Here is a 13646-nt window from a genome sequence, read left to right as displayed (position 1 = left end):
CCCCATTTCTCCACATGAGCAGCGGAAGCTAATCCAGTGAATCAGGTTGGTTTCCCCACTCCTACACATTAAGCCAGATGGGTGATCTTGGGCTAGTCTCAGGACTCTTAGAGCTCTCTTAGAGCTCTCAGTCCCACCCGCCTCACAAGGTGTCTGTTGTGGGGAGGGGAAGGGAAGGTGATTGTAAACCATTTTGTTTCTTCAGTGGTAGAGAAAGTTGGCATATAAAACCCAACTCTTCTTCTTCTGCTTCTTTCTGGTAGGCTTTAGTCCATCCCAAGGAGTGGATGCCAAGGTAACACCAGTGACTATAAAGCTTAGATTAGCCTCATATGTTTTATTTTCCTTTCTCTTTTATGCAATACACTGTAGTGCTGGGATATACTTTTGCCCTATATGCTTCTGCTTTCAAGTTTAAAGTTCTGTTATAGTAAATAAATGTCTGTGTCTTTTAAGAGCTCAGACTGGGTTCAAAGATTCTCACCTTCATGCCTGGCTGCTTTTTCCATGCAAACTGTAGAGTCTTCTGACTAGGCTCATTTGAGTAGCAGGCAGGATAAAGTGGGGTGGGAGCTAGAAATAGCACACATCCTCCACATATGCACAGACCCCCACTGGCACCTCAAGCCACAGGTAGACAAGTAAAAGGGCAGAGCTTGATTGGTGGCAAGTAGCCCATTCAGCAAGATGGAGGGAACAAGTGGGGCAAGTCCTCTCTCTCACATAAATGTTCCTCCCCCTACCATTACAATGGTTGCCCCTAGTCCTTCATGCTGGTTTATCAGGGCAATATTTGAGCTATAGAGGATCTCCACTATTTCCCTTTGGCAGTATTGCAATGGATACTTTTGAGAAAGTGCAAAATAAAAGGACTAGAAAATAAGTATGTTTTATACAACACTGTTACTCTGTCTGGAAGCTTTGTGGAAATCAATAGGATTTACTTTCAAGGTATATTTTAAGACTGGGATGTAAATATCTTCAAAGAAATGTTGGGGTGAAAGCACATGGAACGTCATTTACTCTCCCATTCTATTAAACAGGGAAGGATCTTCTGTATTCCCATCATTATCTATTACATGCATAAAGATGGTTTGGCCCTAGTAAGTCTTCTGCTGTTTTCACAGATCACTTTTGACTTGTGGCCTCCTCACACACATGACATGGGAACCATGGCCATCTCCACTCAGCCATGAAGCTCAGTGGGAAAACTTGAGCCAGTTGTTCTCTCTTTCTGACAACTTGACCTACTTCACATAGGTGTTGTAGGGGTAACATGGGAAAGGGAAGAACAAATACGGTTGGATAGAGAGATACATACATAGTTGCATACTCAGAACTCCCAATTATGAGAGCACAGCCAATTGCATAGTCTTCACTGCCCACTCATCTTCCCAGGTAAGGAAGATCTTGTGGGAAATAATGAGAGTATTGGCCTTTCCAACATAGAAACATAGATCCGGGTCATCTAGTTCAACCCCCTACACAATACGGGAAATTCACAACTTCCTTCTCTCCACTCTCCCAGTACCCCCTGCTCTATGCCCCAAGGAAGGCAAAAACCCTCCAGAATCCCTGGCCAATCTGGTCTGTAGCAAACATTTTTCCTGGCAATTGGCATTACCCTGGGCATGTAAGGAAGGGCCGCGAGAGCCAAGCGCTCATTCCTTCCTGCCCTCCCTCTCATAATCTGCCTAAATTCACAGAATCAGAATTGCTGTCAGATGGCCATCTAGCTTCTGCTTAAAAACCTTCCAAGAAGGAGAGCCCACCATCTCCCAAGGAAGCCTGTTCCACTGAGTAACCACTCCATCAGGAAGTTCTTCCTAATATTTAACTGAAAACTCTTTTGATTTAATTTTAACCTGTTGGTACATTCTGGAGCAAGAGAAAACAACTCTGCTCCATCCTGTATATGACAGTCCTTCAACTACTTGAAGATGGCTATCATATCACCTCTCAGTCATCTTCTCTCTAGGCTAAGCATACAAGTTGTAATACTCTCACACACTCTTTCAGTGTAGGGTTGCCAGCTCCAAGTTAGGAAATTTCTGGAGATATGGCGATAGAGCTGGGGGAGGGGGAGGTTCAGGGAAGGGAGGGACTTCAGCAGGGTATAATGCCATACAGTTCACACACCCCCAAACATCATTTTCTCCAGGGGAACTGAGCTCTGTAGTCTGGAGACCAATTCAGTTGTAATTCCAGGAGCTCTGAAGGCCTCATCTGGCAGTTGGCAAACCTATTCCAGGACCATCAGATGTCATCACAGAAATAGAGCTCTTAAGCTGTTCTATACTTTCATGTTAATGAAAGGACCTTTTGTAGCTAGGATTGTAGCATGCTTTAGCCTGACAGCAATAGTTTGCATCTTCACAATAGTTAAAATACCCATCTATATTTTATGTATGTCATTTGGAGACAGGGAAATTTTGATTTCAGAGAAATGTTAACTAAGTAGCCTTCAGTTCAAATGGTTACTAGAAACATGGGGACACATAAAGAATGTTGTAGCAGAGGTATGGCTGTATCATTACTTGTATCACAATCACTTTTTCAGGACTCTCCACTGAACCACAACTTTATTTCTAAACTATCCTGAAGAAGCAAAAACAGTGGTAATTTTTTTAAAAAATCTCAGGGCTTTGTTATAATCTCAACAGTAAGCACATCATTTAATTTATTCTGTCACTTTGTTATCTGGCATAGCTAGGTGTACAAATTCCAATTAACAAATTTTGTGATGTGTTAATTTGGTATATAGTATGTACCTTCAAAAGTTTAATATTAATGCAGAAAGCTAAAATAGATAATCATTACAATATAAGAGAATCATTACAATATAAGATTGCATTGGTACCTTATAAAATTAGCAAGTACAGTAAAATTTTTGTTACCTGGTACTCATGGAGCTTGGCTTAAGGAGTAAGTCTGGAGTGGCAGCTTGTATTCCTTAACTGCTCTCCTTTATTGCACAATAAAATAATTTTAGTACCTTGATTTTTTGAGCGGACATTCATGTTATTGGTCAGGTGTTTCTGACATATACACCAACTAATAAATATGTGGGCAATGTTGCCTCTCATAAGCAACATTGTCTTCCATATCTGGTAGGAGTATATTCTGCAAGAAAATTATATTCTGAAGAGGGGCTGTGGCTCACTGGTTGGCATTCAGAAGATCTGTCTTTCAAACCTAGCATTTCCACATAAACGAATCAGCTGGTCCTGTCTGAGACCATGGAGAGCCAAGGCCAGTCATCGGAAACAATACTAACCTTGACAGACAAAAAGGCTGAATCAGTTGGCAGCTTCATGTGTAAGTTACAAATGTAGGCAAGTAACAAATGTATTAATTCCACCTGGGTGTATATGTATCATTGGGATATTTAAATAATTTCAGAAGAACATTGAACACATGGAAGAGAGAGAAAAGTCAAGAATAAACTGAAAACTGTGGTAACCCAGGTACACAAGAAATAGGTACACTCTACAAAATTCAGGAGGAAAACCTTCAAACAATAGGAACTCCAAATTCATTGATTTTTTTTAAGACCAGAAATTCAGAATTCCGAAATGGGGGTGGGGGATTTCAATGAGGCTAATTTGGAATCAGGAGGGAAGGCAGCATGGTATAGCCCGATCTTGTCAGATCTCGGAAGCTAAGCAGGGTCAGCACTGGCTAGTATTTGGATGGGAGACCACCAAGGAATACCAGGGTTGCTGTGCAGAGGAAGGCACTGGCAAACCACCTCTGTTAGTCTCTTGCCATGAAACCCCCCAAAAAGGGGTCGCCATAAGTCGGCTGCGACTTGACGACGCACACACACAATTTGGAATCACCACTATTTTGGAATGGCCATCTAAAGTATAGAAAGTGGCTTAATGGCAACATTATACATTCTTCTGAAAAAGTTTAGCAGCTTTTAATTAATTGCTGGCAGAGGGATAGGAAATGTAATGTTTGAATTTTTTTAGTTAACAGAACATAGGTCTTCATGAATATGATTTATTTCATTTGTATCTGTTATGACTGTGATTAATTATGTACTTTCAATTTACTGTCATCCCCCCCCCCTTAATCTGGTATATGCTTTGGTTTTTTTAAGTAAAACATTTCCAACTCAAAATATCCATAGCAGAGCATATCAAAGCAGCGTAGATGTATACAGACATATCACTTGTTGCAATTTCCCTCATTTAAAATTCACAATTTAACTGGACATATGTTTGAACTCTTGTGATAAGGTCCGCAACACTGCATAGAAATACATTTTTATTTATAGCAAAAGGAAGAACGACTGAAGAAAATTTGAATTGCAAAATATTGAATTAGCATTTAAATTTAGGGGTTGTTTTCTCTTTTTACTAAAATTCCCAATGGGCAGCATAAAAATAACCCATTGGGTTAAAGGTAAATTCACATGACTGCTCATGAAATACAAAATGTTATGCTATTTATTGCATTATAGAAGGTTTCTTTTTTAAACTTGGCCTATCTCCAGGGGCTCAGAGCATAGTATCATTTTTTAAAGATATTGGTTGCTCAAAAGATAAAGTTTAGGAGTGTGCAGCCTGCTGCTTCTCTTCGGCCCATACTTGTGATCTATTCTTACTACAGTAACGGACGATTTAATACTAGTAGAAAGAATACTTCAGGCCCAAGGTAATACACAATGGAGTAGTTTGCCACATTGTTACATGATGAACAGGTCTATAGCTCACTGCATTTTTACCTCATGCTAGCTGCTACTACTGGTAGACTTCCTCCTCAAGTGTTCATCTGCCTGCCATCAATGTTATCCAAACAGTACTACATGAAATGAATATTTATTACACCACTCCACTTTAAAACCAAAATAACACCTACTTGAAATGATGCACATTTAAACAGGAATGATGCACATTTAAATGGAACTTCAGGCAGCCAATGTGGGCTGGTTGCAGTCCTAAATAAAACAGTCTTCAATTGCCTCCTATAGATTGAAAGTGAAGGGGCCATGCACACCTCCCAGGGGAGATTGTTCCATAATTGTGGTGCTGCCACCAAAAAGGCACTCTCTCATGTGCCCACCAGATGAGCTTCCTTGATTGGCAGACAGTACATTTGAGATAGCTATTCTCATTTGTCTCCATGAGGCTTGTGCAATGGCAGTTTTGGTGGACTGTAAATTCTTCCATCAGGAATGGAATGGGACCTTTAAAAGCTATAGAACAAGCTGATCCAAATAGCCTGGTGAGCCTACTCATTGCCAATGTTGTCTGAGCCTACTCTGATTCCTCTTATTCTCTTTCAAAAGAAGAATTTCTTTTTGATTTCTCTTTATAGTTTTCTGTTACACTACCTACGAGGCCTTTTGCAACTTCAGCCCTTGCAGTTGATTGATGTTACACACCACAGGGTGGTGTTCTAGTATGTGGATAGAGGTTTGAGCAGACATTGCCTGCCTCTGAGCATCTTCAGGTTGAACTTCTGAAATGGTGTAAAACCTCCCTTCAAAATAAAAATGATTTGAAATGGACCCCACATTTTTAAAAAGAGGAAAAGATATGGATTGCTGGATTTCAAGGAGAAACTGGGTAAAGAAAAATCAAGACAGTTCCTGTTAACAACCCTAGGACAACCTCATGGACTCAGGGACTACTTAGCTCAGCTAGCTCCTGGCTGCCAGTGACCCCTGGGAAGTACCCCAACAAGATAAAGGGCCATTCTACCCATCTACTAGCAAACTTTCACTGAGGTGAACTGGGGAAAATGCATGCAAGACTGTTCCAGTGGAAATACATTCTTTAGAAGATTGCCTTCAAAATCATCTGTGCACTTTTAGAGTAAGAGTGCTTCCCTCTACTTGTCTCAATTGTTAATTGCCAGAATTGCTCTACCCTCCCTACGATAATGGCTACTTTTAGGTTCCCTTTTCATAAAATATTCATGGCCTTTCACTTCCCATAAAATACTGCAAGCAACAAAAGGTCACACATCTTTGTTTCATGGCAACCTGACAAAACCCAGCTTGCCTAGCTCCTTTCTGATAGTACAAAGGTGGAGTCTATACCAGTCTCTACCTGTGGGAGAAAAGTTATTAATGAGTGTTCCTTTCCTTGGAGAGCTTTATGCCTGAATCAGCAAGCGCTTCACTGGAACACTCAAATCCCCTGCTGATTTTTTGTAAGCCAAGTGTCTTTTCTAATTTCCAACGACATATAACTTCTTTTTAGCATAGTTTATCGATGGTAAGTTGTTTCATTCATTTTAGGATCAATATTTTGGTATCGTTCATCAATTTAAAAAGAGGGATAGTTTGGAGACTCCTCTCAGCTATTAGACTTTTTAGCAGGGGTCAAAATGTTGTTCTCAGTGGTAGAGCATCTGCTTTGCATGCAGAAGTTTCCAGGCTCAACCCCTAGCATATCCAGTTAACAGGGTCAGGTAGCAGATGATGTGAAAGCCCTCTATCTGAGACCCTGGAGGGCCTCTGTAATTCACAGTAGACAAGTTAGTGGCTTGGAAACCACATATGGCTCTTTGACATGCCACCTGCAATACATGTGAGCGCTGCATTCCAATCTAGCACCTCCCCAATGTTTCAGCAAAGTGGGCAAGGCCCTGGCCTGGTGAGGCTTGTGTGTGGCAAGGGGGATACTACCTTGAAATAGCTGCTGCCGGAGGAAGGAGTTAGATGTGAGCCTCCCTGAGGATAAAGCTTTGTGTTAGGAATGGAAGTCATTGTGGCACTTTTAGTTGATGTTATAAGAACCTAAGAACATAAGAAAGGCCCTGCTGGATCAGACCAAGGCCCATCAAGTCCAGCAGTCTGTTCACACAGTGGCCAACCAGGTGCCTCTAGGAAGCCACAAACAAGACAAGTGCAGCAGCACCATCCTGCCTGTGTTCCACCACACCCAAAATAACAGGCATGCTCCTCTGATACTAGAGAGAATAAGTATGCAGCATGATTAGTATCCATTCTAACTAATAGCCATGAATAACCCTCTCCTCCATTAATATGTCCACTCCCCTCTTAAAGCCCTCCAGGCTGGCAGCTATCACCACATCCTGGGGCAGGGAGTTCCACAATTTAACTATGTGTTGTGTGAAAAAATACTTCCTTTTATCTGTTTTGAATCTCTCGCCCTCCAGCTTTAGCAGATGACTCCGTGTTCTAGTATTATGGGAGAGGGAGAAAAACCTCTCCCTGTCCACTCTCTCCAAACCATGCATAATTTTATAGACCTCTATCATGTCTCCCCTTAGCCACCTTCTTTCCAAGATAAACAGCCCTAAGCATCCTAACTGCTCCCCATAGGACAGTTGCTCTAATCCCCTAATCATTTTGGTTGGTCTTTTCTGCACCTTCTCAAGCTCTGTAATATCCTTTTTTAGGTGTGGTGACCAGAACTGTACACAGTATTCCAAGTGTGGTCTCACCATAGATTTGTACAATGGCAGTATGATATCAGCAGTTTTATTCTCTATTCCTCCTCTAATTATGGCCAGCATGCAATTTGCCTTTTTTACAGCAGCCGCACACCGGGTTGACAACTTCATTGAGCTATCCACTACCACCCCAAGATCCCTTTCTTGGTCTGTCGCTGCCAGCACAGATCCCATCAGTGTATATGTGAAGTTGGGATTTTTTGCCCCAATATGCATCACTTTACACTTGCTCACATTGAATCTCATTTGCCATTTTAATGCCCATTCTTCCAGTACGCAGAGATCCTTCTGGAGCTCTTCACAGTCCGATTTTGTTTTAACCACCCTAAATAATTTGGTGTCATCTGCAAACTTGGCTACTTCACTGTTTAACCCCAACTCTAGGTCATTGATGAACAGGTTGAAAAGCACCGGTCCCAACACAGATCCCTGAGGCAGCCCACTTCTCACATCCCGCCATTGGGAGAACTGACCATTGATTCCTACTCTCTGCTTCCTATTTTTCAGCCAGCTCTCAATCCATAAGAGGACTTGTCCTCTTATCCCATGACTACGAAGTTTGCTTAGCAGTCTTTGGTGGGGGACTTTGTCAAAAGCTTTTTGGAAATCCAAATACACAATATCCATAGGCTCATTCCTGTCCACATGCTTATTGAAGCTATCAAAAAACTCTAATAGGTTAGTGATGGATGTTAATAATGTTAATTGTGGATGTGACTCTCCGTGAGCTCCGTGGAAACTGTCGTCAACTTGCAGCTGACTTATGGTGACCTCGAAGGATTTTCAAAGCAAGAGATGAACAGACATTTTGCCATTGCCTGACTCTGCATAGCAATCCTGGCCCTCCTTGTTGGTCTCTCATACAAGCACTAACCAGGGCCGACCCTGTTTAGCTTCTAAAATTTGATGGTATCAGGCTAGCCTGGGCCAGGGCATCGTCTATGATACTGTACCATCATTTAGGGGGCCCCCCTCGGTGTGTGAGGGTATACTTCTAGCATATCTGATCACTTCACAAACAAGCAGTAGTGCTGAGTTTACATTTCCAAAACTAAAACTTATAAAGGTCTACCTAAGCAGTACTATAAAATAAGACAACTATTGTTGGTTGTTCTCTGTTAAAATGAAAGAATCAGAAAAAAAACCCTACAGCATGTAGTTGATGAGTTTGCTGAACAAAAGACATGCCAATCTAAGTCAAACAGACACAAAAGATAAATTATTCTCTTTGACTCAGAATGTGGGAACTTGGGTCATCCAATGAAACCAACTGCTTTAGGTTCTGAATAAACAAAAGGAGATACACACAATGCATAATTACATTCTGGAATTCACTACCATAATAACTAGTACTAGTGCTAGCTTAGATTTTTTTAAAAAGTAATGTTATGCAAAAGAGATCTATCACAGTGGTTGTCAGCCATGAAAGCTAAATTTGGACTCCAGGTGTAGAGATACAACATCTCTGAGCTCAAACTGCTAGATTAAAAAAAAGATGAAAAAATGTTTCAGAGACAGTGCCATGTTTGACAGTGTTACCCTCAAACCCTAGGGTCATATAATACCAAAGGATGTATGGAGCAATCTACCATATCATTCCAGTGAGCCTTGGCCAAGGGATCTGACAAATGGGTTGGGCAGCATCCCAGACTTAAAGTTTGTCAGCCTGTCTCCCCTGCCCTCCTCCCCAACTTTTGCTGCACCTGTGCTAGAACCCTGAAGCAACAAGGCCTTTACTTGCTGCCGTGCTGCCGAGTTGCTTGACCTGGCATGCAACAGCCTTCAAAGGAATGTGCCATGATACTAGGACTGCTGCAGTCAGTCAGTAAGAGGGCTCCCTCCACTGTTGGAGGTGGAGGGGACTTGCTACCATAGTCAAAAATGGGGGGGATAGCTCCATTACCCCAGTACAGTAACCATACCAGAATACTTAAATGGATTTTCAAAACAATACCCTTATCTAGCCCCAACACACACACAGCAGCACACGCAGCCCCGTGCGATCGGGCCCTAGCCTTCACGCCCTCCCACCCCCCACCCCAAGTCCACAAAAGGCCCTCCAAGCCTGATCGGCTCCCGAGCGCATGGTCTGCTGCCGGGAGCCACCGGCCTCCACCCCTCGCAGCTTGACAGGTGGCAAGAGGGGCTTACAGTGTGCCACAGCGTTCCTGCATGCCATGACTGTAGGGGGCAGCCTTGGGGAAGTGTCCCTCCCCCTCCCTTCTCCTCTAGCTGACCAACAGTCGAAGAAAGGAGGTCCAAAGGGCGCCGCGGCCCCAGGAACACCCTTGGCAAGGGCTGCGCTGTGCTGTTCCTCCGCGGCTGGGCCCTGGAGCTCCTGAGGGCCACTGAAAATGTCCTCAGGCCAGACGTTCCCCATCCCTGGCCTAGAGCATCCCTGACATGTGTTCGTTCAGCCACTGCTTGAAGACTGCCAGAGAGGGGGAGCTCCCTATGTAGTCGATTCCACTGCTGAACTACTCTTATTGGGGGGAAAAACCTCTGGATGTCTAGTTGGTACCTTTCTGCCCATAATTTATACCTATTATCGTGAGTCCTATTCTCTGCTGCCAACAGGAACAGCTCCCTGCCCTCCTCTAAATGACAGCCTTTCAAATACTTAAAGAGAGCAATCATGTCCTCCTTCAACCTCCCTTTTTCCAGACTAAACATCCCAAATCCCTCAGCCTTTCCTCATAGGGTTTGGTCTGCAAGCCCCTGATCATCCTTGTTGCTCTCCTCTGCACCCGCTCGATTCTGTCTACATCCTTTTTAAAGCAAGGCCTCCAGATCTACAAATAGTTCTCCAGGTGTGGCCTGACCAATGCAGTGTACAGCGGGAGTATGACATCTTGTGATTTGGATGTTATGCCCCTGTTGATGTTATGCACCTGGCTCCTACCTCCTTGGTTCACAGGACATACTCCTCAGAAGAAGGGGAAAAGAGTACATCACCTAGAAACTGCCATTCTGAAGCCACAAAAAGCAGGATGTGATCAATTAATAACTAACCAATGGGAATTTGCACCATATATATAACACTACACAAACAGAGAGAAAGTGGATAATACTGCCTACACAATGGTTTACACCATCTCCAAAAAGGGTTGGTTTCTCAACGCACTGGGCCAAAGATACTAACAACTGTACTGAACCATAGAATAATTACATAAATATTCAATGTGCTGAACATTCTCATTTCTTTTTAAAAACCAATTTCCTCTCCCCCCTTGCAAAGATAATGCCTTCATAATTCTGATCAATGATTTTTGTAAATTTGGAAAGTCATTAATGTCCCATAAAACACAAGGCCACAGGGAAGAAAGATGTTAACTTGATGACATTAATAGAAGCAATATATTCCAGACCACCAAATTACTAAAGAGTTGCACTCTGTATTACATTTAAACACATTCTTAAACCAAACACTTTTAGAAATACATTCTGGTTCCAAGGAGCTTTCTGAACTGGACTGTGTCATAGTTGGTGCTAAATACAATTCAGTATTTGGAATGAATGAGCTTTCTGAACTGGACTGTGTCATAGTTGGTGCTAAATACAATTCAGTATTTGGAATGAATCTTCTGTGAGTTCACATAGACACTGCAACTGAAAATAAGGATTGGTTACTGTCACTCACCTTCTCTGCTGACTGTGCAGTTCCAAAAAAGATTGGAATGAAAGCTAACCAAATGATACAGGTCGTATACATAGTAAATCCAATTGGTTTTGCTTCATTGAAGGTCTCTGGAACACCTCTTGTTTTAATAGCATAAACAGTGCATGTTACCATTAAGAGAATACTGTATCCAAGAGAACAAATGAGAGAGAGATCAGAGATATCACATTTCAGAACTCCTCGGGCATTTTCAGGATCAAGAGTCCTCTGTTCTCCATAGTCCACTATGATATGTGGGGGATCCACAGCAAACCAGATGAAGACTCCTAAAAGCTGTATAGATATGAGGCTGAAAGTAATCACCAGTTGGGAAGCTGGACTGATGAATTTTGGAGCAGTGACGGATTTTTTGCCTTGCTCAAATATTCGGTGGATTCGGTTTGTTTTGGTGAGCAAGGCTGCATAACTGAAGCACATGCCTAGCCCTAAAAAGATCCGTCGTAAGGAGCACACAGCCGTGTCCGGACTTGCAATCATTAAAAAAGTGATGGAATAGCAGAGAAAAATCCCAGTCAAGAGGACGTAGCTGAGTTCGCGTCCCGAGGCCCTGACAATGGGTGTATCGTTGTGGCGAACAAACGTCACGATGACAAATGACGTTGCAATGATCCCGAATATTGCTATGAAGACAGGCACCACAGCCCACGGGGAGTGCCACTCCAGCTTGATGATGGGGATAGGCTGGCAATCTGTGCGGTTGAGGTTGGGCCTCTTATTAAATGGGCACACTTCGCAGGTGAATTCGTCCACTTGGTAATGGTAGCCTTCACAGCGTTCACAATGCCAACAGCAAGGTACTCCCTTTACCGTTTTCTTTCTTTCCCCAGGCTTGCACGGCAAGCTACAGACCGATGTTGGATGCACTCGCTCTCTGCTACCCCACTGCATTTCTTCTACCTGTGGTTATATATATTAAAAGAATTAATGAGCCTTTCATTTTTTTCCATTTATAATATCCTAATCCTGGCCACCGGTTTGTCATCAGTCAAGTTGGGCTGACAGGACAAATGCAGTTTACCTTAATAAGAAACCTGTTTTTCCCCCTCTCATATTGACTTTATGAAACTGTTAAAATGATGGTGCCAAATAAATCATTCATGCCATGGGCTTGATGAGTGTCATTAGTTTCTATTTACCTCTTTACCGCTGACCAAATTGACATCGGCAAAAAAGATTTATCAACTCTAAGCTAGCTTTGAAGCAAGACACCCGTTAAAAAGGAATTTATGAGCTAGTCACGTACAAATATAATTTTTGATCATTTAATTAGAAAATAATGGCATGTGGGTTTGGAATTAATTTTATTACAGTGTGAAGCAAGAATTAAAAAAATCTCAGTGCATTGATCCTCAGAGACCAAGGATTATAAATGAATTAGGATGGTTTACCTGTGTTTTAGAAGTAAAATTATATAGCAAGGGAGCATTTTTCACCCTCTAGATTTGTCTCAAGCTGTGTCTGTTCCAGCGTGCTTGTATTGCTCTCCTACTTCTCTTACTATATTGGCATTATTTTGTGTTCTCTCTGTGCATGAAACACTCTGGGTTTTTAACAAAGTAGCACATTTAAAATACACACATGCATTTGCTAAGGCAGGCAGATGTCAAAACTGTGTTTTGGTGACCTCTGAATCTCTTTGGAAGTTCTTCCAAGAGAAGACTAGTAATTGCAGATAATCTTTCCAGAAAAGCAGCTTGTCTACCTTTACTGATCTTCTTCAGGGCACAGCCAATGACTAGGGCAGGTTTTAGGGAGTATTCTGAATTCACTCAGGTCCAACAGTGTGCCCTAGAAACTTACTCAAAAATACTTTCTAGTATGTAGGGGTACCGTGCCAAGGGTCCACTAGCAGGCAAGTCAATATGAAAAGTGTTCCCAGAATGCTGAAAATTCGCCCTCTATGACTCTGATATTTTTTTACATGGGACAGAACTCACACATGCTCATCTCAAATACTGCTAATTTTGTTATAGATTGCAAAATCAACAAAAATGTGGGCCTGGAGACCTCAAGTCATTGATGTTGGATTGCCCAATAGCCAAGGCATGAGGATACAGTTGAAATTATTTGGTAGAAATTTGTAAATGGCTAGATATGTGCACAGCAAAGGAAATGCAGGACAAGGTTTTTAATCAAAATAGATGTTAATGTTTTCCACACCAATCACTGCAAATATTAAGGGCTCAGATAGCATCTACTTTAAGAAATGCTGACTTCAGCCTTAAAAAATTAGAAATGATGCAGAAATCAAGATTCTGGTTGTGTTTGGTATTTGCTTTGTCTATCAAAGTTGAGGTGAACAGGGATGGAGGATCTTCCACAGTTTTGTTCCCGTCAATTTCAAGTGGCTTGTTAAGACTACATTATAGATGACTCCCTTAAAAATTATTACTAAATAAAATGTAGTCATTAAACTACTTACATAAAAGAGGTTATATTCATCTGCTAGTTTGGCTCATGTCCTACTTGTCATTCACAAGCAGGGAGCGAATTGTTTGGAGCACATAGTTAATAAGGAGAAATTGACATT

The 13646-nt window shown here is 42.0% G+C and overlaps 1 protein-coding gene across 2 annotated transcripts in view; it reads right to left on the bottom strand.

The window, feature by feature from the left end:
- GRM8 (glutamate metabotropic receptor 8) overlaps positions 1-13646 on the bottom strand; it is a 599857-nt gene that overhangs the window by 86105 nt on the left and 500106 nt on the right. For both annotated transcript variants that reach the window (XM_056846078.1, XM_056846079.1), the window contains exon 8: positions 11078-12013. In XM_056846078.1, coding sequence (XP_056702056.1) covers positions 11078-12013 — 936 coding nt within the window. The remainder of the gene's footprint in view (positions 1-11077; positions 12014-13646) is intronic.

This window comes from Euleptes europaea, chromosome 3, assembly GCF_029931775.1.
Source record: "Euleptes europaea isolate rEulEur1 chromosome 3, rEulEur1.hap1, whole genome shotgun sequence".
Classification (NCBI taxonomy): Eukaryota; Metazoa; Chordata; class Lepidosauria; order Squamata; family Sphaerodactylidae; genus Euleptes; species Euleptes europaea.
The sequence above is the reverse complement of the archived record's forward strand: the minus strand, read 5'-3'. Positions and strand labels throughout refer to the sequence as shown.